This window comes from Scyliorhinus torazame, chromosome 18 (assembly GCF_047496885.1).
Source record: "Scyliorhinus torazame isolate Kashiwa2021f chromosome 18, sScyTor2.1, whole genome shotgun sequence".
In the NCBI taxonomy this organism is placed as follows: Eukaryota; Metazoa; Chordata; class Chondrichthyes; order Carcharhiniformes; family Scyliorhinidae; genus Scyliorhinus; species Scyliorhinus torazame.
This window is the reverse complement of record NC_092724.1, coordinates 149,684,909-149,704,324: the sequence shown is the minus strand read 5'-3', so window position 1 is coordinate 149,704,324 and position 19,416 is coordinate 149,684,909. Positions and strand designations below refer to the sequence as shown.

General features: G+C 47.7%; 1 protein-coding gene across 1 annotated transcript in view; it reads right to left on the bottom strand.

The window, feature by feature from the left end:
- The window catches only part of LOC140395604 (dynein axonemal heavy chain 17-like), an 896,966-nt gene that overhangs the window by 7,893 nt on the left and 869,657 nt on the right, over positions 1-19,416 (bottom strand). Inside the window, exons 75-78 of the mRNA XM_072483576.1 lie at positions 15,122-15,313; positions 11,610-11,789; positions 9,441-9,623; positions 7,193-7,375 (exon numbers count right to left, since the gene is read on the bottom strand). Coding sequence (XP_072339677.1) covers positions 7,193-7,375; positions 9,441-9,623; positions 11,610-11,789; positions 15,122-15,313 — 738 coding nt within the window. The remainder of the gene's footprint in view (positions 1-7,192; positions 7,376-9,440; positions 9,624-11,609; positions 11,790-15,121; positions 15,314-19,416) is intronic.

The window sequence follows — 19,416 nt, the reverse complement described above, 5'->3', positions numbered from 1 at the left end:
CATCCATTCTCCCCGGAACAAACCTATGGTTATTTCTTATCGGGGACCGCACCGAGGCTCCAGTCTTTCCCCTATGCCGTCTCCACTGCCCCCAAATTTTCAATGTAGCCTCCACCACCGGGCTTGTGGTGTATTTCTTCGGTGAGAATGGCAATGGTGCCGTCACCATTGCTTGTAGGCTAGTCCCCCTGCAGGACGCCCTCTCCAATCTGTTCCACGCCGCTCCCTCCCCTTCTCCCATCCACTTACACACCATTGAAATATTGGCGGCCCAGTAATAGTCGTTTAGGCTCGGTAGTGCCAACCCCCCCTCTGTCCCTACTACGCTGCAAAAATCCCCTCCTCACTCTCGGGGTCTTCCCGGCCCACACACAACTCATAATGCTCTTCTCGATTCTCTTGAAAAAAGCCTTCGTGACCACCACCGGGAGGCACTGAAACACAAAAAGGAATCTCGGGAGGACCACCATTTTAACCGCCTGCACCCTACCTGCCAGTGACAGGGACACCATGTCCCATCTCTTAAAGTCCTCCTCCATCTGTTCCACCAACCGCGTTAAATTAAGCCTGTGTAATGTACCCCAATTCTTGGCTATCTGGATCCCCAAGTACCGGAAGTCCCTTGTTACCTTCCTCAACGGTAAATCCTCTATTTCCCTGCTCTGCTCCCCTGGATGCACCACAAACAACTCACTTTTCCCCATGTTCAATTTATACCCTGAAAACTCCCCCAAACTCCCCAAGTATCCGCATTATCTCTGGCATCCACTCCGCCGGGACCGCCACATACAACAACAAATCATCCGCATGCAGAGATACCCGGTGTTCTGCTCCTCCCCTGAGTACTCCCCTCCACTTCCTGGAACCCCTCAATGCTATGGCCAGGGGCTCAATCGCCAGTGCAAACAATAACGGGGACAGAGGACATCCCTGCCTCGTCCCTCTATGGAGCCGAAAATAATCGGACCCCTGTCCATTCGTGACCACGCTCACCATCGGGGCCCTATAACAGCAACTGTACCCATCTGATATACCCATCTCCAAAGCCAAATCTCCTCAGCACCTCCCACAAATAATCCCACTCCACTCTATCAAATGCTTTCTCAGCATCCATCGCCACCACTATCTCCGCTTCTCCCTCTGGTGGGGGCATCATCATTACCCCTAGCAGCCTCCGTATATTCGTGTTCAGCTGTCTCCCCTTCACAAACCCAGTTTGGTCCTCATGTACCACCCCTGGGACACAATCCTCTATCCTCGTTGCCATTACCTTGGCCAGAATCTTAGCATCCACATTCAGGAGGGAAATGGGCCTATAGGACCCGCATTGCAGCGGGTCTTTTTCCTTCTTTAGGAGGAGCGATATCGTTGCCTCTGACATAGTCGGGGGCAGCTGCCCCCTTTCCCTAGCCTCATTAAAGGTTCTCATCAGTAGCGGGGCCAGCATGTCCATATATTTCCTATAAAATTCCACTGGGAATTTCTGGTCTGGTCCCGGGGCCTTCCCCGCCTGCATGCTCCCAATCCCTTTCAATACTTCCTCCGTCTCAATCTGTGCCCTCTCCTGCTCCTCCACCTTAGGAAATTCCAGCTGATCCAGAAAGCACATCATTCTCTCCTTCCCTTCCGGGGACTGAGCTTCATATAATCTTTCCTAAAATGCCTTGAACACTCCATTCACTCTCTCCGCTCCCCGCTCCATCTCTCCCTCCTCATCTCTCACCTCCCTATCTCCCTCGCTGCTCCCCTTTTCCTCAGTTGGTGGGCCAGCAACCTGCTCGCCTTCTCCCCATATTCGTACTGTACACCCTGTGCCTTCCTCCATTGTGCCTCTGCATTACCCGCAGTCAACAAGTCAAATTCTACTTGTAGCCTTTGCCTTTCCCTGTACAGTCCCTCCTCCGGTGCCTCCGCATATTGTCTGTCCACCCTCAAAAGTTCTTTCAACAACCGCTCCCTTTCCCTACCCTCCTGCTTTCCTTTATGTGCCCTGATAGATATCAGCTCCCCTCTAACCACTGCCTTCAACGCCTCCCAGACCACCCCCACCTGAACCTCCCCATTGTCATTGAGTTCCAAGTACCTTTCAATACACCCCCTCACCCTTAAACACCCCCCCTCATCTGCCAATAATCCCATGTCCATTCTCCAGGGTGGGTGCTGTTCTTTTTCCTCCCCTATCTCCAGGTCCACACAATGTGGAGCGTGGTCCGAGATAGCTATAGCCGTGTACTCCGTCCCCGTCACCTTCGGGATCAGTGCCCTTCCCAAAACAAAAAAGTCGATCCGTGAATAAACTTTGTGGACACAGGAGAAAAACGAAAACTCCTTACTCCTAGGTCTACTAAATCGCCAGGGGTCTACTCCCATCTGCTCCATAAAGTCCTTGAGCACCCTAGCTGCAGACGGCCTCCTTCCGGTCCTGGACCTCGATCTGTCCAGCACCGTATTAAAATCTCCACCCATTACCAACTTTCCCGCCTCTAGGTCCGGGATGCGTCCCAACATACGCCTCATAAAATTGGCATCATCCCAGTTCGGGGCATATACGTTCACTAAAACCACCGCCTCCCCTTGCAATCTGCCACTCACCATCACGTATCTGTCCCCACTATCCGCCACTATGGTCTTTGCCTCAAACATTACCCGCTTCCCCACTAATATAGCCACCCCCCTATTTTTTGCGTCTAGCCCCGAATGAAACACCTGCCCCACCCATCCTTTGCGTAGTCTGACCTGTTTCAGATGCGTCTCCTGTAGCATAACCACATCTGCCTTAAGTTTCTTTAGGTGCGCGAGTACCCGTGCCCTCTTAATCGGCCTGTTCAGCTCTCTCACATTCCACGTGATCAGCCGGGTTGGGGGGCTCTTTAGTCCCCCCCCCCCTTGTCGACTAGCCATCTCCTTTTTCAATCCAGCTCCTCACCCGGTTCCCACGTAGCCGTATCTCCCCCCAACGGCGCCCTCCCGCCCCGACCACCCCACCCCATACCAGCTCCCCCTTCTCCCCAGCAGCAGCAACCCAGTTAACCCCCCCCCCCCCCGCTAGATCCTTTTCTAGCGTAATTGCACCCCCCATGTTGCTCCCAGAAGTCAGCAAACTCTGTCCGACCTCGGCTTCCTCCCGTGACCTCGGCCCCCACTGTGTGAGGCACCCTCCTTCCTGTTACCCTGCTCCCGCCATGATTACCATAGCGCGGGAACAAAGCCCGCGTTTCCCATTTGGCTCCCGCCTCCAATGGCCGGCGCCCCCAGCTCCTCATCCTCCCTCCTCCACGACATGGGGAAGAGAGAAAAGTTACAGGGTCATAGGATTCACAACTTGGGAAATCAACTCTTCCCCCTTTCCCCCCCCCCCTTCACCCCACGTAATCACCCCACCACTTTGTCCCAAACATTCTTTTTCTAGCCCGCTTATTCCAGTTTCTCCTCGACAATAAATGTCCACGCCTCTTCTGCCGTTTCAAAGTAGTGGTGTTTCCCTTGATGTGTGACCCACAGTCCTGCCGGCTGCAGCATTCCAAATATAACCTTCCTTTTGTGCAGCACCGCCTTGGCCCAATTAAAGCTTGCCCCCCTTCTCGCCACCTCCGCACTCCAATCTTGATATGCGTGGATCACCGCGTTCTCCCACCTACTGCTCTGGGTTTTCTTTGCCCATCTGAGGACCATCTCTCTGTCCTTATATCGGAGAAATCTCACCACTATGGCTCGAGGAATTTCTCCAGCCCTCGGTCTTCGCGCCATAACTCGATAAGCTCCCTCCACCTCCAACGGGCCCGTCGGGGCCTCCGATCCCATTAACGAGTGAAGCATCGTGCTCACATATGCCCCGACGTCCGCCCCTTCTGCACCTTCGGGAAGACCAAGAATCCTTAAATTCTTCCTCCTCGCATTATTCTCCAGCACCTCCAGCCTTTCCACACACCTTTTGTGTTGTGCCTCGTGCATCTCTGTCTTCACCACCAGGCCCTGTATTTCGTCCTCATTCTCAGCAGCCTTTGCCTTCACGACCCGAAGCTCCTACTCCTGGGTCTTTGCTCCTCCTTTAGCCCTTCAATCGCCTGTAATATCGGGGCCAACAGCTCCTTCTTCATCTCCTTTTTAAGTTCTTCCACGCAGCGCCGCAGGAACTCTTGTTGGTCAGGGCCCCATATTAAACTGCCACCTTCCAACGCCATCTTGCTTTGTGCTTGCCTTCCTTGCCGCTGCTCTAGCGGATCCACCGCAATCCGGCCACTTTCCTCTCCTTTTTCCATCCGTGTCCAGGGGGGATTCCCTTCTGGTTTACCGCACAGTGTTTTTAGCCGTTAAAATTGCCGTCGGGGCTCCTATTAAGAGCCCAAAAGTCCGTTCCACTGGGAGCTGCCGAAACGTGCGACTTAGCTGGTCATCGCCGCACCCGGAAGTCCCACTCTGACTTCTATCGGTTAGCCAGTTCGTTATCCAACTGGCCAAATTTCCCACTATCCCATGCCTCCTTACTTTCTGCATAAGCCTACCATGGGGAACCTTATCAAATGCCTTACTAAAATCTATGTACACTAGATCCACTGCTTTACCTTCATCCACATGCTTGGCCACCTCCTCAAAGAATTCAATAAGACTTGTAAGGCAAGACCGACCCCTCACAAATCCGTGCTGACTATTCCTAATCAAGCAGTGTCTTTCCAGATGTTCAGAAATCCCATCCTTCAGTACCCTTTCCATTACTTTGCCTACCACCGAAGTAAGACTAGCTGGCCTGTAATTCCCAGGGTTATCCCTAGTCCCTTTTTTGAACAGGGGCACGACATTCGCCAATCTCCAATCCCCTGGTACCACCCCTGTTGACAGTGAGGACGAAAAGATCATTGCCAACGGCTCTGCAATTTCATCTCTTGCTTCCCATAGACTCCTTGGATATATCCCGTCAGGCCCAGGGGATTTGTCTATCCTCAAGTTTTTCAAAATGCCCAACACATCTTCCTTCCTAACAAGTATTTCCTCGAGCTTATCAGTCTGTTTCACACTGTCCTCTCCAACAATATGGCCCCTCTCATTTGTAAATACAGAAGAAAAGTACTCATTCAAGACCTCTCCTATCTCTTCAGACTCGATACACAATCTCCCGCTACTGTCCTTGATTGGACCTACCCTCGCTCTAGTCATTCTCATATTTCTCACATATGTGCAAAAGGCCTTGGGGTTTTCCTTGATCCTACCCGCCAAAGATTGTTCATGTCCTCTCTTAGCTCTCCTAATCCCTTTCTTCAGTTCCCTCCTGGCTATCTTGTATCCCTCCAGCGCCCTGTCTGAACCTTGTTCCTCAGCCTTACATAAGTCTCCTTTTTCCTCTTAACAAGACATTCAACCTCTCTTGTCAACCATGGTTCCCTCACTCGACCATCTCTTCCCTGCCTGACAGGGACATACATATCAAGGACACGTAGTACCTGTTCCTTGAACAAGTTCCACATTTCACTTGTGTCCTTCCCTGACAGCCTATGTTCCCAACTTATGCACTTCAATTCTTGTCTGACAACATCGTATTTACCCTTCCCCCAATTGTAAACCTTGCCCTGTTGCACACACCTATCCCTCGCCATTACTAAAGTGAAAGTCACAGAATTGTGGTCACTCTCCAAAATGCTCCCCCACTAACAAATCTATCACTTGCCCTGGTTCATTACCAAGTACCAAATCCAATATTGCCTCCCCTCTGGTCGGACAATCTACATACTGTTGGACAGAAAGAACATCTAAGACACCCGAAGTTAAGAGAACAGGCATGAAAGGTATTGTTCAGAAGAATTCCAGGAAATGTAAACAAAGTGTTCTGCGTTAAAGAGACAATGGCAGTAACTAGACTTAAAGTGGGACGATAGGTTTCAGATGCAGAAGAAACATTTGATATCATTTTAATACAGTTGGGAAATTGAGAGTTAAAGCAATTGTGAACAGCTTGTACAGCAGTCAAGCCAAGGAAATCCTAAAAGGGGTTGGTGTGAAATCTGGGATGAGATTGCCGGTTAAACTGGAGTGGAAGCTTTGTTTAAAAGTAATTTGGAAAACGAGTATTGGATTTCGGAATGCAAACCGCTAAAGGAAAGCATTATTATTATGAAAGAAGATTTTAAAGCGTGTTTTTAGGAGTGGAGTTGGGAAACTCTCGTGACAATCATCTGGAGGATACTGAGGAGAAATCAACAGACACTAACTTGAAGAGTGTGTCTGTTTTACCACAGCCAATCTGTGTGCTTAAGTAAACTTTGTGTTAATGAGATCGTTGTAGTTTAAGCTGTACTTTGTAATCCATGTTAATCCTAAAACCTGTATGTAATTGTTAAGCTAAAGGGGGAGTAATCTTTTCTTGTTTAATAAATGTTTCTTTTGTTGTGGTTAAAACGAGTTAGCGGTCTTGTGATTCTGTTCCTCCACGTTTATTTATTTTTTTAAATCAAAAGTTACGGTCTTTTGAGCCAGGATTCTAATCTTCCTGTCCAGTTATAATATCAATTGGGATCACAGCTGAAGTGCAAAATTGCTTCTCCGTTTATACTCCCCTTTCCTCATTAATCTACTCCATGTACCTCGTTAGTGAAATAAACAGGTCTTCAGAGACAAATATAACTACCACATCCTGCCATTTCTACTTCTGCCCTGGTGATCCCTTAAACAAGATCCCTGTAATTGATTCCTCCTCCTTGTCATGATTTAAAGAAATAACAAAACAAAAAGATAGTCAAATAATTGATTTGAAATTTTAAAAAAATACACCAAGGTTAAAAGCATCTGGGAAGGATGGTGTCTGGAAAAAGGCAGGTGTAAGCTTGACTTTGGAAAGTTCAATATAAAGCTCATGGTTTAAAACCAGTCTTTTAAAAAATAAATTTAGCGTACCCAATTACTTTTTCAAATTAAGGGACAATTTAGCGTGGCTAATCCACCTAACCTGCACAGCTTTGGGTTGTGGGGGTGAAACCCATGCAGAGACGGGGAGAATGTGCAAACTCCTCACAGACAGTGACCCAGGGCTGGAATCAAATCCTGGTCCTCAGTGCCGTAGGCAGCAGTGCTAACCGTTCCGCCACTGTGCCGCCCAGTTTAAAACCAGTCTAACCATTGGATGTTCGTATTATGATTGATGTTCAAGGAACCTGCACCTCCTTCCCAAAAAAGAGGAAAAAAATAAAGTCAAATATGACCAAACCTTCAATCCCAGATTCAGCTCCTTCAAAGACCGTTTCATCTCTGCAGTCAGTATGTTTGTTCTTTCACATTCCTGGAAAGCCACTACCACATAGGGTGTCCTTTCTTCCACTTTACCCATGATCTCATGCATATTGAAACTCTCTGGTAGTTTTTCCAGGATTTCATCCAAGATTGACTTAACCTGAATATCAACAGTATTATTAAATTCCATTTCGAGGTAAGATTTTACAATGTTATAGGGAAAATAAATAGCCATGTTATACAAATGCTAATACAACCACAGAATAAATTCCTATATTCCTTTCTATTATTCACATTAAACACATAATAAAGTGAGTTTAGTGTAAACATTGCAAAGCACATCACATGAGAGAAACAGAGCTTAGGTAGCAATGAAAGACCTAGGTGTCAATTTTTTCACATTTGAAAGTGAGCAGATAGAAGCAAGGCAAAGGATTTTAAGAAGTGATGTTCTGACAGTGTACTTAGATAGTTGAGCAGAATAACGCACAGGAGGCTAAAACTTGAAGACCAAAACAAAATGCCAAGACCTGCTGTAGGACTGAAGCAGTCCATGCCCATCTGCAGCAAGACCTGGATAACATTCAGGCTTGGTTGTTAAGTGGCAAATAACGTTTGTGCCAGGCAGTGACCATCTCCAATATGAGACAATCCAACCATCTCCTCTTCAATGGACCCCCCCCCCCCCCCCCCCCACCCCAACTATCAAATCCTGGGGAGTTACCATTGAACAGGAACTGAACTGGACTAGCCATATAAATACTGTGGCAACCAGAGCAGGTCAGAGGCTGGGAATTCTCTACAGCGTACCTCATCATAATTCCCCAAAGCCTGTCCACCATCTAGAAGACAAGTCGGGAGTGTGATGGTATACTCTCCACTTGCCTGAATAAATGTAGCCAACAATACTCAAGAAGCTCAACACCATCCAGGTAAAAGCAGTCCCCTTGATTGGGACACCATTCAACACCTTCAACATCTACTTCCACCACTTATGTTAAATAGCAGCTGTGGATATCATCTATAAGATGCAATCCAGCAATTCATCAAGTCTCCTGCGATTACACCTTCTAAACCTTTACCACCTTGAGGGACAAAGGCACCAGATGCACGACTTGCAAGTTCCATTCCAGGCCACACACCATTCCTTTTTTGTCACTGGGTTACAATCCTAGAGCCTCCTCCCCAACAGAATTGTGGGTGTACCTACACCTCATGTACTGCAGCAGTTCAAGAAGGTAACTCACCACCACCTTCTCAAGGGAAATTAGGGGTGGGCATATAAATGCTGGTCTAGCCAGCGACACCCCATGACCCCTGAAATAATTTTAAAAAAGGATACTCCATACGGCTCCTTTTCAGTCATTCATCCAAATCTTTGGTGCTCTGCACATTAGCTCTATTTGCCCACCTTTATTCCATATTCATTCATATACTTACATACAAGTCTTGAAAACTTAATTGATATATTACAATTTTAACCCTCTCCAAGGGTCAATATATTTTTATTGGGATTGAATGCTCAAAGCTGAGCTCAGTACTTTAGAAGGAGTCCAATCAAGGCTCTGTACATGTGAAGCACAGAATCATAGAATCACACAGTAAAGAGGACACTATTTAGCCCACCTTGCGTCAGCCAGTTCATTCGAAGAGCAATCCAGTTAATCTTACTCCCTCACTTATGTCCCATATAACAGCAATTTTTTTCTTCTTCAAGCATTTATCCAATTCTCTTTTAGAGGCTGACATTGAACTCACAATGCAATCAGATAATAATTTGCATAAATGCATAACTTCCACATTTTAATAACTATTAATTTTTATACCTGTAATCTCTGTACAAGGATATCCAAATCCATGGCTCTTAGTCACTTTCCATAATAACCATATTGCTTTTCTCAAGTTTTCTGCCTCTCCTCATTCGGCTCTGCTGATTTTGCTAGTACTTGTAAAACCTAATTAAGTGTCCTGCTTCAGAGAATGCACTATTTGCTGCTAAATCTGAATCCCACTCCTCTGGATCCAGTGACTAATTTTACTCATCACATTTTACGTTGAGCTTGGCATTTGACACAACTTTTGTTGACAAGATTGCATATTTTGAGTTTTCAGTTGACTTCCGAGTTTGGAAAAAGAAACAGTAATATTTCAAGAAGTGTCTTTAAGAAAAGTAAGATGTTTTATGAAATATTGGTTAGGTTTGCAGTTAGAATCTTAAAAATTACCTTTTCTTCCCTAGTTGCCCCAGCTCCAGTATCTCCAGTAGATTCTTTTGGTTGTAACTCAAGGACTGTGCGAAACAGTTTTTCCGAAATCACTGTCAGAAATCCAATTTCTGCGTTCGGGTGTAGGCCATACAAGTATGGGCTCTCAGGTGGCAATATCTCATTCACATAATCATGATAGCCCTTTTAACAACAAATACAAATTTATGTTTTTTAGACACATTGTGGGTAATTTTAACTCCAAACAACAGAGCAATTGAAGTTGGGTGGGAAATTAAAAATCTCAAACATGAAATCAACCTGCCTTGAACCCACCCATCCAGTTTTGACAGAGACAAAGATGAGGTGGGCAGTAAATGTTCCTCGAGGAGACAGGAAGGTTATTCAAACCTTTAAAGAGTCCGCATGCCTCCAACTTAACAGGATTTCTATTTAAAACCACAGTTCACCAGGTTTCCACGGCATTGGGGAACTGGACAGATAAATGTATGGATGAGGGACCAGATTTATTAGCTAAATGCCTTTATAGCACTGCTTGTTGGCGAAAGGAAGCAATATGTTTCCTTGCATCTAACAAGCCCACTCTTGCACAGCCACTCCCCAACCTCTACAGTCACCACCAGGCCCCTGTTCTCCAATGATGGTAATGTTACTGTACTAATAATCGAGAGGCCTGGATTAATGCTCCAGTTGCATGGCAGCTGCAGGAATTTAAATTAAATTAATCAATACAAGTCATGGTCATGAAACTACTGGTTATCCATCTGGTTCACTATTGTCATCCAGGGGAGGAAATCTGCTGTCCTTACACAGTCTGTTCAACTTGTGACTCCAGACCTATACCAACGTGGTTAGCTCTTAACTGCTCTCTGAAATGGCGTCACACGCCATTCAGTTATAGGTAGCTCACCAGGGAAGGCCAGTAAATGCTGGCTCTGCCAACGACACACAAATTCTGTGATAGAATAAAAGAAACCACCTCTGATCCCCATGTGTTGGTCTTAATCATGTTTATCTCACTTTTTTTTCCCGAATGGTAGCTGTTCCTTATTGTACCATTCATACTTGCTCTGGCCCATTTTTTCTTCCTTTACTTGTCCCAATATCATTCCCTTTGGCTGTGGCCCAGCAACTTTTTTGATATTTAATGCTTCCCATCTTCTGCCCTTTCACAGACTTTTGTTTTTATTAATTTACTATCCTCCCCCTCACTTTTATCCTCACTTCCATAAAATTTATATTTATGCTGAAATGGTCTTCACCTGAAAGGTTAACTCTGTCTCTCGCCACAGATGCTGCCAGACCTGCTGAATATTTGCATACTTTCTGTTTTATTTGAGATTTAGATGACTAGAATAAGCATGACAGAACCAAGCTGGGAACTGGGGAATGTCTACATAACCAGTCTGAACTCTGAACAAACAGCACAGTATTGCAGGATGCACTGTGAGGCTAAAGATGGGTGATAAATGTTCCTGGGAATGCAATAGAGAAGGTTTCACAAAACTGTTAACTGACCTCAAAACGATTAAGGGACAATCATGACGCCTCTAACACCAACTAGCTCCACCACCATATGCAAATACTAGAACAAATTCGGTTTATCTACTCATTCATGATCCATGGGCTGTTTTCGTTAGAGAGAAGAAGGTTAAGAGGTGACTTAATTGAGGCATGCAAGATGATCAGAGGATTGGATAGGGTGGACAGTGAGAGCCTTTTTCCTCGGATGGTGATGTCTAGCACGAGGGGACATAGCTTTAAATTGAGGGGAGATAGATATAAGACAGATGCCAGAGGTAGGTTCTTTACTCAGAGAGTAGTAAGGGTGTGGAATGCCCTGCCTGCAACAGTAGTGGACTCGCCAACACTAAGGGTATTCAAATGGTCATTGGATAGACATATGGACGATAAGGGAATAGTGTAGATGGGCTTTAGAGTGGTTTCACAAGTCGGCGCAACATCGAGGGCCGAAGGGCCTGTACTGCGCTGTAATGTTCTATGTTCTATGGGATCTTCATGTTATTTCTTTTGCAACCTTAACATGTGCAAGATCTATGCTACCACAATTCATGAAGACTGGCTGCTGGGAAGAACTCAGAAAAAAAATAACAGGCAACAATTTTATTTTGACATGGGACAATAGTGCAGTACATTTTAGAAGCTAACCTTATAATCAGAATTGGGTGGGATTGGGAAACCTGGTGCAAGCAAAAGTTCTCCGTCCAGCATTTCATTTTTGATGTATTCTTCCAGATAAGTACGACACAGTTTACGATCCCAGTCATCAGTGATGTGCCCTCCATACATTATTTCACCAAAGAGATAGCGTAAGTCATCCCAGGGAACCTAATATTAAATGGAGTTTATTGTGATGAAAAAGCATAGTTGGTGAATTCAGTTTTTAAACAGTTGAAAAAAACATGAATTCATTTGCATTATTATAGGATTTAGCTCCTTAGGGTTATTCTATCAACAGTACAATTAATCTTGTATATAGCTATCCTTTGATTGTACAAACCATCCAGTGCTTCTGTTGTCAAGAATTGTAATAGTTTTCTTTTGTTAATATCACTGTTATATTTTCTGTGTATTGGAATACAGGCTTTTGGGGGTTGTAATTGTAGTAAATGGAGTAAGAAACTGTGGGCGCGATCTATCGGCCTCGTCGCATTTGAACGGGAGAGCAGCACAGCCAGTAGATGCCAGGCCTCCGGCAGGCTTGCCGGCAGTCAGGACGTTTTGTGGGATCTACCCAGATCTCGTGTGGTGTTGAGATCAGGACCCCGCCCACAATGGGTGTGACAAAACCGCGCTCGCTTAAGTAGGTTTTAAATCTAAAGCCTACTCACCTAGGATCTACCGGCTTACCAGCATCTACCGGTCACCCAGGGAGGCCCCAGTCGGGTGCCATTCAGTACTGGTCCACACAAACGTGGACCAGGTGGAACGGCATTCGAGGGGGGGAGGTCTCCCAGGCCATTGGAGGCCCATAGGTGGTCAGAAATAGGGCAGGGTAGTCCCCTGGCCCTCCCCCTGGAACTTGGCACTGCCAGGAAGGCACCTTGGCACTGCCACCCTGACACTGCCAAGCTGGCAGGAGTACTTCCAGGGTGACAGTGCAAGGGTGACACTGCCAAGTGTCAGAGCCTGAGGGGGGCCATGCCCATGAAAGGAGGGGGTTGGGGGTATGAAGGATGGGGGAGTGCAGGACACATAAGAAGGGGCCTCTGGGAGGTTGGTGGGGTGAAGGGTGGGAGTCCTGTAAGGGGAGGCCCCAGGTACCCCATAGTGGGTGTCCTCACTTAGATGTGTGTGGGATAATGCCCATATATGAGGATTATATATGAGGGGGGGACATTGCCCATGGGTGGGGGTGTGTGGTGGGCCTATAAGCTCGCTTAGAGAATGGACCACTCTCTCAACATATACAAATTGCAAAAACAGTTCTGTCAGCTGCTTCAATCTTCCCTTTAAGTGGCTCGGCATTCACCAAGTTTAGTAATTATAATACAAAATATCAAGTTGGAATTGTCAGTTAAATAAGAATTTCAGATCATGGGCGTAAAAAAAACAGAGTCTGCTTTTGGGCGCATTTAGCTACAGCGCCAAGAAACACCCTGCTATTCAACTGCACTTTGCTGGTTTTTTTGGCCTTGGCGAGGAACCCTCCATCGAGGTTGAACTTACCTAATTTCCTGCACTGATAAGCTCAGCTCGCTAGTGCAGGGAAAGTACTCACAGATGGGGAGGCCATTTTTAAAGGCAGGCCCGATCTTTCGACCCCCTTCAGCAGCCCCACTGTGGTCTCCGGACCCTCTCACTGCACCCAACTTACCTCTTCCAGGGACTTTGAGCTGCCCCCCTCACCCCGCCTCTTAAGGGCAAGGCAGCCCAAGTCCGAATACGGCATGGGCAACCAGGGCACCTTGGTACCCTGGCAGTGCCCCTGCCAGCCTGGCAGTGCCACTCAGATACCCTGGTGCCACCATGCCCAGAGCCCGACCACTCAGGGGTCGCCAATGGCTTTGGAGACATCCTCAAGTGGCGTGAAGCCTGGACCAGGTTTGTGCGCATCAGGAAATGACGCCCGGTCGAAGCCGTGCTGGGGAGGCGAATGGCTCATTTAAATGTGCTGATCTGGATCACATCAAGTGAGCGCGAGATCCAGATTATGACGTCTCGGGAAGTTCAGATGAATCTCGCGGGACATTTCAAGCATCGCAAATCGAGCGAGAGGCCTCTCACGATATTCAACGGCCTCATCGCGTTACCAGGTCGGGTATGACTTGGCTGGTGAATCGCCTTATGTCTTGAGAGTAACAATACCATGATTAGTTTGTTCCACTGCCATTACATTCCCCCCCCCCCCCCCCCCCCCCCAAAATAATCCATGTAGTGAGTGGATCTAAGACACTGAGCTAGAAGAGTGTCCTTTTCACTTTGGGGCTCAAAGTTTGTATCTAACCTATATATATAGTATTATTAATATTGTAGCACATAAAATGATTTTGAACTGTCCCAATGTTCAATTATTTAATAAATCCAGTATTAAAAGCTAGTCCCAATAATAGTGACATTGAAATAATTGCCAATTGTTACAATCCATATGGATGGGCGGCACGGTAGCACAGTGGTTAGCACTGTTGCTTCATAGCGCCAGGGTCCCAGGTTCGATTCCCGGCTTGGGTCACTAACTCTGCGGAGTCTGCACGTTCTCCCCGTGTCTGCGTGGGTTTCCTCCGGATGCTCCGATTTCCTCCCACAGTCCAAAGAGGCGCAGGTTAGGTGGATTGGCCATGCTAATTTGCCCTTAGTGTTCAAAAAGGTTAGGTGGGGTTACTGGGTTACGGGGATAGGGTGGAGGTGTGGGCTTAGGTTGGGTGCTCTTTCCAAGAGCCAGTGCTCTTAAAAATGGTATCCCGATCTCTCCCTGCACTGAGTGCAGGAAACAGGACTAAGTGTGGCCTCATCCACACGTCCCCCGCTAAGGCCCCGTATCTAACTGGAGTCGCATTAGGTAGCGTTGTGTTTCTTGGCACTACAAGAGAAACTTGCGGCTAAATGTGCTTGCTATCGGACATTGTTCCCATTTGGTTCGATTGCAACCTGTATCCTAACTGAAGCTGAATGAGTTGAATGTATGTTTGGCATAATTCCTGGCTTTTGAACACTCTGCTTATATTTATAAACTCCTTCTTCCTCACTAATGAACTTAATCTGTTATTTCTCTGTACATTATAAAAGCAGCGTACTGCTTCCTGACCCATAAGGAAATGACAGAAAACATGCACTTTACCTTTCTGATCTTTTTCTGGCTCCAGCTCCTCTTTCTGATGGCTTTCTGCCAGACAAAACCCACTCTGAGCAGCAATTAAGACTGCGGTCAGGACCTGATGATATTTAAGGTTTAAAACAGGTTCCCATTGTACAGTTGCTTCCATGCCCCACTCTTTTCCCTACTTTCTTTCATCTATTTCTACCCCTAGTCATCTACTAAAATGTTTTAGAAGGCAACGGAATCAGAGGAAATAAATTGTGTGTTAAATTCCACCATCCAGTCACTCCCCAGCATTAACATTTGTCACTTTCTTTATGAAATTTAGCATGTTGCAGATTGAAGTAAATTTTTCTTTTTCTTCCATCATATGAGCAAGATCTGCACAAGTAGTAAACTGTACCTTAGGATTTGCTTCCAAGTAGTTGAACAGTACATAAACAGAAATTGTAAGATCTCCATTGTTAAATGGGTAGGCTCTGTTCCATCCTTGTGCTCCAAATTTGCGCCTCTCAGCAACCACGGCATGAAAATAACAGAGAGCAAAAAGGATGCACTTAAATTCCGATTCTTTGGAACACATCTCCAAGGTGTCCTACATTAACATGAATTAAATAAAGTCTCTGTAAATAAAAATTAATGATAATAGCAAGAATATTCCTAATATTAAAAAGATTATTGTTGTTTAAAGGTCTCAACAAAAAAAACCTATTACAGCAAATACAATACAAATATTTGTCTTACCGTACTCTCATGGGGTTTGCCAAACGTCTGGAGCTGGATTCTCCATCGGCGTGATTCTCCGCTTCGCCAGCAGTGCACTCACGCCCGCAGATTTCCCGACGGAGTGGGGGTGCCCACAATGGGAAACCCCATTGGGTGGCTGGCGAGACGAAGAATCCCCCCACCCCGGTCTGTCCTTTGTGTGACCTCAGACACACAGCAATGCAGCGGACTCTTACCTGTCTATTGAAATAGCCTAGGAAACCGTTCGGAACCACAAATAGGTTACAACGCAGAAGGAGGCCATTTGGCCCAAAGTGTTTGCACCAGTTCTCTGAATGAACAATTAGTGTCTTTCTTCTGCCTTCTCCTCGTACTCCTGTACATTCTTCCTTTTCAGATAACAATCTAATTCCCTTTTGAATGCTCTGATTGTACCTATCTCCATCATAATCGCAGGCAATGCATTCCAGGCCTTAGCCACTTGCTCCGTGAAATGATTTGTTTTCCATGTCGCTTTTGCAGCTTTTGTCAATTTCTTTGTTATTTTATTTAGTACCAATTACTCAATTATCTTCAAGAAGGCGGATCATCACCCATCTGAAGGGCATTTAGGGATGGGCATCAAATGTTAGACTCACCAGCACTGAATTTAAAAAAAATCTAAAGCTATGCAGTATAGCTTAATATTTATTCTTTTAAAAAAAACTGACTTTTTGTAAATGTAAGTACTGTTATGATCCCAGATGATGTTATTAGGGGATGGGAAGGTCCCAGAATAGAATGCTGGCTCAAAAGACTGTGGGTGCGATTTCGCAGAGCAAAATTAAATTTCGGTTTTGGGTGCGTTGTCAGGGAGTTTTGTGACGGGCACATTGGCGAGATCGTGACTCGTATTCAATGGCACTTGGTGGCAAAAATCAGTCCCCACGAGAATCTCGACATTACTGGCTCCCTCATTGTCTGATTTGATCGACTCGCGGTTCAGCTGTTCGCCGCTAACAAGGGGCAGCTGCTTTGAAGCGCTGCCTCCCACTCCATCGCTTTGGGGATGCCGACTTGGCCAGGCTTCTCAATGCTGTTGATGAGAGGCGGGCACCCTGTCCCCGGAAGGGGTCGGAGGACCAGCAGCAGGGTCAGCAATGCTGCCTGGTCAGCCACGGCAGTGGTTGTCAGTGCGGGCAGCACTGTTCCCCCCCCCACCCCCACCCCCACCCCCACCACGGCCACCGCAGCTGCGGGTCCGAGCTCCCGCCGGGTGGTACCATATGTGAACCATGTCGGCGGAACTCGGTGGGAACTCGGCCGGTCGACCGCAGAGAATCGCCTCAGGAGCCTCATTCAACTACCCCCGGCCAGCGCTGCGTCGACCGCGCGCGCGACCACCGCCGAATCTCCGTTTGCCGGAGAATCGCGTCCCGGCCTCGGAGTGGCATGGCGGGAATTTTCGCCATCAACAACCAGGCATGGGTTTGGAGAATCCCGGCCGATCTTCAAGTGTGTTCCCTAGAACCCTCTGGCACTCACCAGCACAACCCTTAACGTCTAGGTGCGGCACCCACTCATGCCGCCTTCTATCGGCCCTCTGACCCAACAAGCGTGCGGCTCCCAATGTCCTCTCTTTGTCCCCGCAGGAGAAGATAGCCCATAATAAATGGGAAAGGGCCAAGACAGGGGGAGGAATTCCAGAGATTAGAGTCCTCACCCACTATGAGGAACGGGCCCTGGAAATCACAGGGTTGGCCGAGGAGAGAGCAGTCACCAACGATGTGGTTGGCCTGCGCCAGAGAGATGAGGATCCACTGCCCCTTCACCCAGATGATGTTTTTCAAGTGAGTTGTTTGTGTCAGACAGAATGATCCTTCCCTCTCACTGACCACATGTCCATTGTCTCGCAGGATCTCAGGGTGGCAAGGCCATCTGGAGTCGTTCTCCCCTGCCGCCATCAATGAGAACACCTCGGAGGAGTGCTCTGAGGAGACCACCGGCGAGGCATCACAGTTATCACTCGCACCTTCCACCAACACAGTGACACACATCTCGGTGGGTGACATTAGTGGACAGGCTTTTAGGGCACAATCTGGTGACCACCACGTAATTGCTGATGCACATCAGGTGGAGGCAGGAACATCCAAGGGAGTCAGAAGCCGTAGATCTGCTGGATCCCAGGACACAGCTGGGTCCCAGCCAGATGCCGAGCAGCTGGACAAAGTTCTCCCAGAGCTGATGCAGATGATAAGATACAGCCGTGAGATTTAGGAGGGGGTTAGCGATATTTCAGCGACTGCATGGCCGATTGGAGGAGTCCCAAAGACTTCAGGCACAGGAGATAGTGCCGACAGTGCATGGCACCGAGGCCAACATTGCTAGGGTGGTGACCACAGTGGAAAAGCTGGAGAATGACGTCCGGGTCTTGAGTGATGACATCCAAGGCATGGTTCCGTCTGTGAAGACCACGGCTGAGGGCTTCAAAATCAAATCCCAGTCTCTGAGAGTCAGGTCCTAGATGCAGGTGGACATTGCCACCTGCAGAGCATAGCCCAGTCACTGAGAACCATCACTAAGTGCGTCGACACCATGGTGCAGACAATGGGGAGCCTCCAGGACTGGCAGCGCCAGACGACTCAGTAGCCTCTGGAGCTCACTCCAGCTGCCCCTCCATCCCATGGAGGCCCCCAGGGCTCAAGGGCACCGTCAGGGAGGAGGAAACGCTTTTAGAGGCCAACCCAGGACCTGCCACCAAGGAGATGATGGCGGTCCCCAGTATTATGAATCCCCCCACCCCCAACACCGGCATCTCAAAGGCAGCGAGCACAACAAGGTGGCACAGTGACGCAAGTGACACCGGTAAATTGGCCAGGGCCCTCCAGAAGACAACCGACAAAGGGCACAGGGCACGAAAAGCAGCAGGCTTCCCCACCTCTGATGTGCATCCTGGGAACACACCTAGATGTAGCACTACACCACGGAAGATTAAGGAAGAGCGAGGTGTAGCGTGTGGGTACTGGGGTAGGGGGTCACTATCTGTAGCTAGGGGGAATGGAAATCTGTCCCAGATAAATCAAATCAAATGAAATCACAGTAAAATGTTCACTATTAAAATATGTTACACCTCATACATGTGAAGCCTCTGTCTCAGGGGGCCTGCACACACCCTCAGCCCCTGTCTCCCTCCGCTCCCCCGTCCCCAGGAACAGTGCGGGCAGACCTTGTTCAGAGGATGGGTGTGAGTGCAGTGGCAGCAGAAAGGTTGGAGTCAGATTTCAGCAAAAACCGAGGAGCACCAGAGCTTTCCTCACAGCGAGTTATTATTACCCTCCTGCCTTGTATGGCAACCCGCTGACGGTGCCAACATAGGCCCATCACCCTGGACTGATGTTACATAGGTCCTTGGAGGGGGGGGGAAACAGAGTGGTTGTGGAGTTGGTGGTGGGATGAGGGGGCAGTGAATGGGGAGGAATGGGAATGAGGGACGGAGAGAGGGAAAGGGGGGATGGGGGAAGATGTTGAGCATATGTCACACCTCATTCTAGCAGAACCTGGAGATGATGAGGGCCTCCCCGATCCCCCTGGCATGTCGGACCCTTTTCGCCTGTCCTCCATTATCCAGTTCCCCCTCAGGCTGGAGCTCCAGCCCCTCCTAGTTCACCTCATCCTCCTCCTCATTCGAGGCTGTATGTCCCTCCGCCTCTTCACCCTCCAGCATGTCACTCCACTGCTGTGCTAGATTGTGGAGGGAAAAGCAGATCACCACAAAGTGGGATACCCTCTTGGGGGTGTATTGCAAGGCACCACCAAAGCTGTCAAGGCATCGGAACCTCATTTTGAGCAGTCCAATGCACCACTTACAACAGCATGGGTGGCAGTGTGAGCCTATTTGGATAGGGTCTCTGCCTCAGTCTTAGCCTCCGCACTGGCGTCATCAGCCATGACCTCATATCCCCTATGAGCAAACCCGTCATCCTAGGGTGGTCC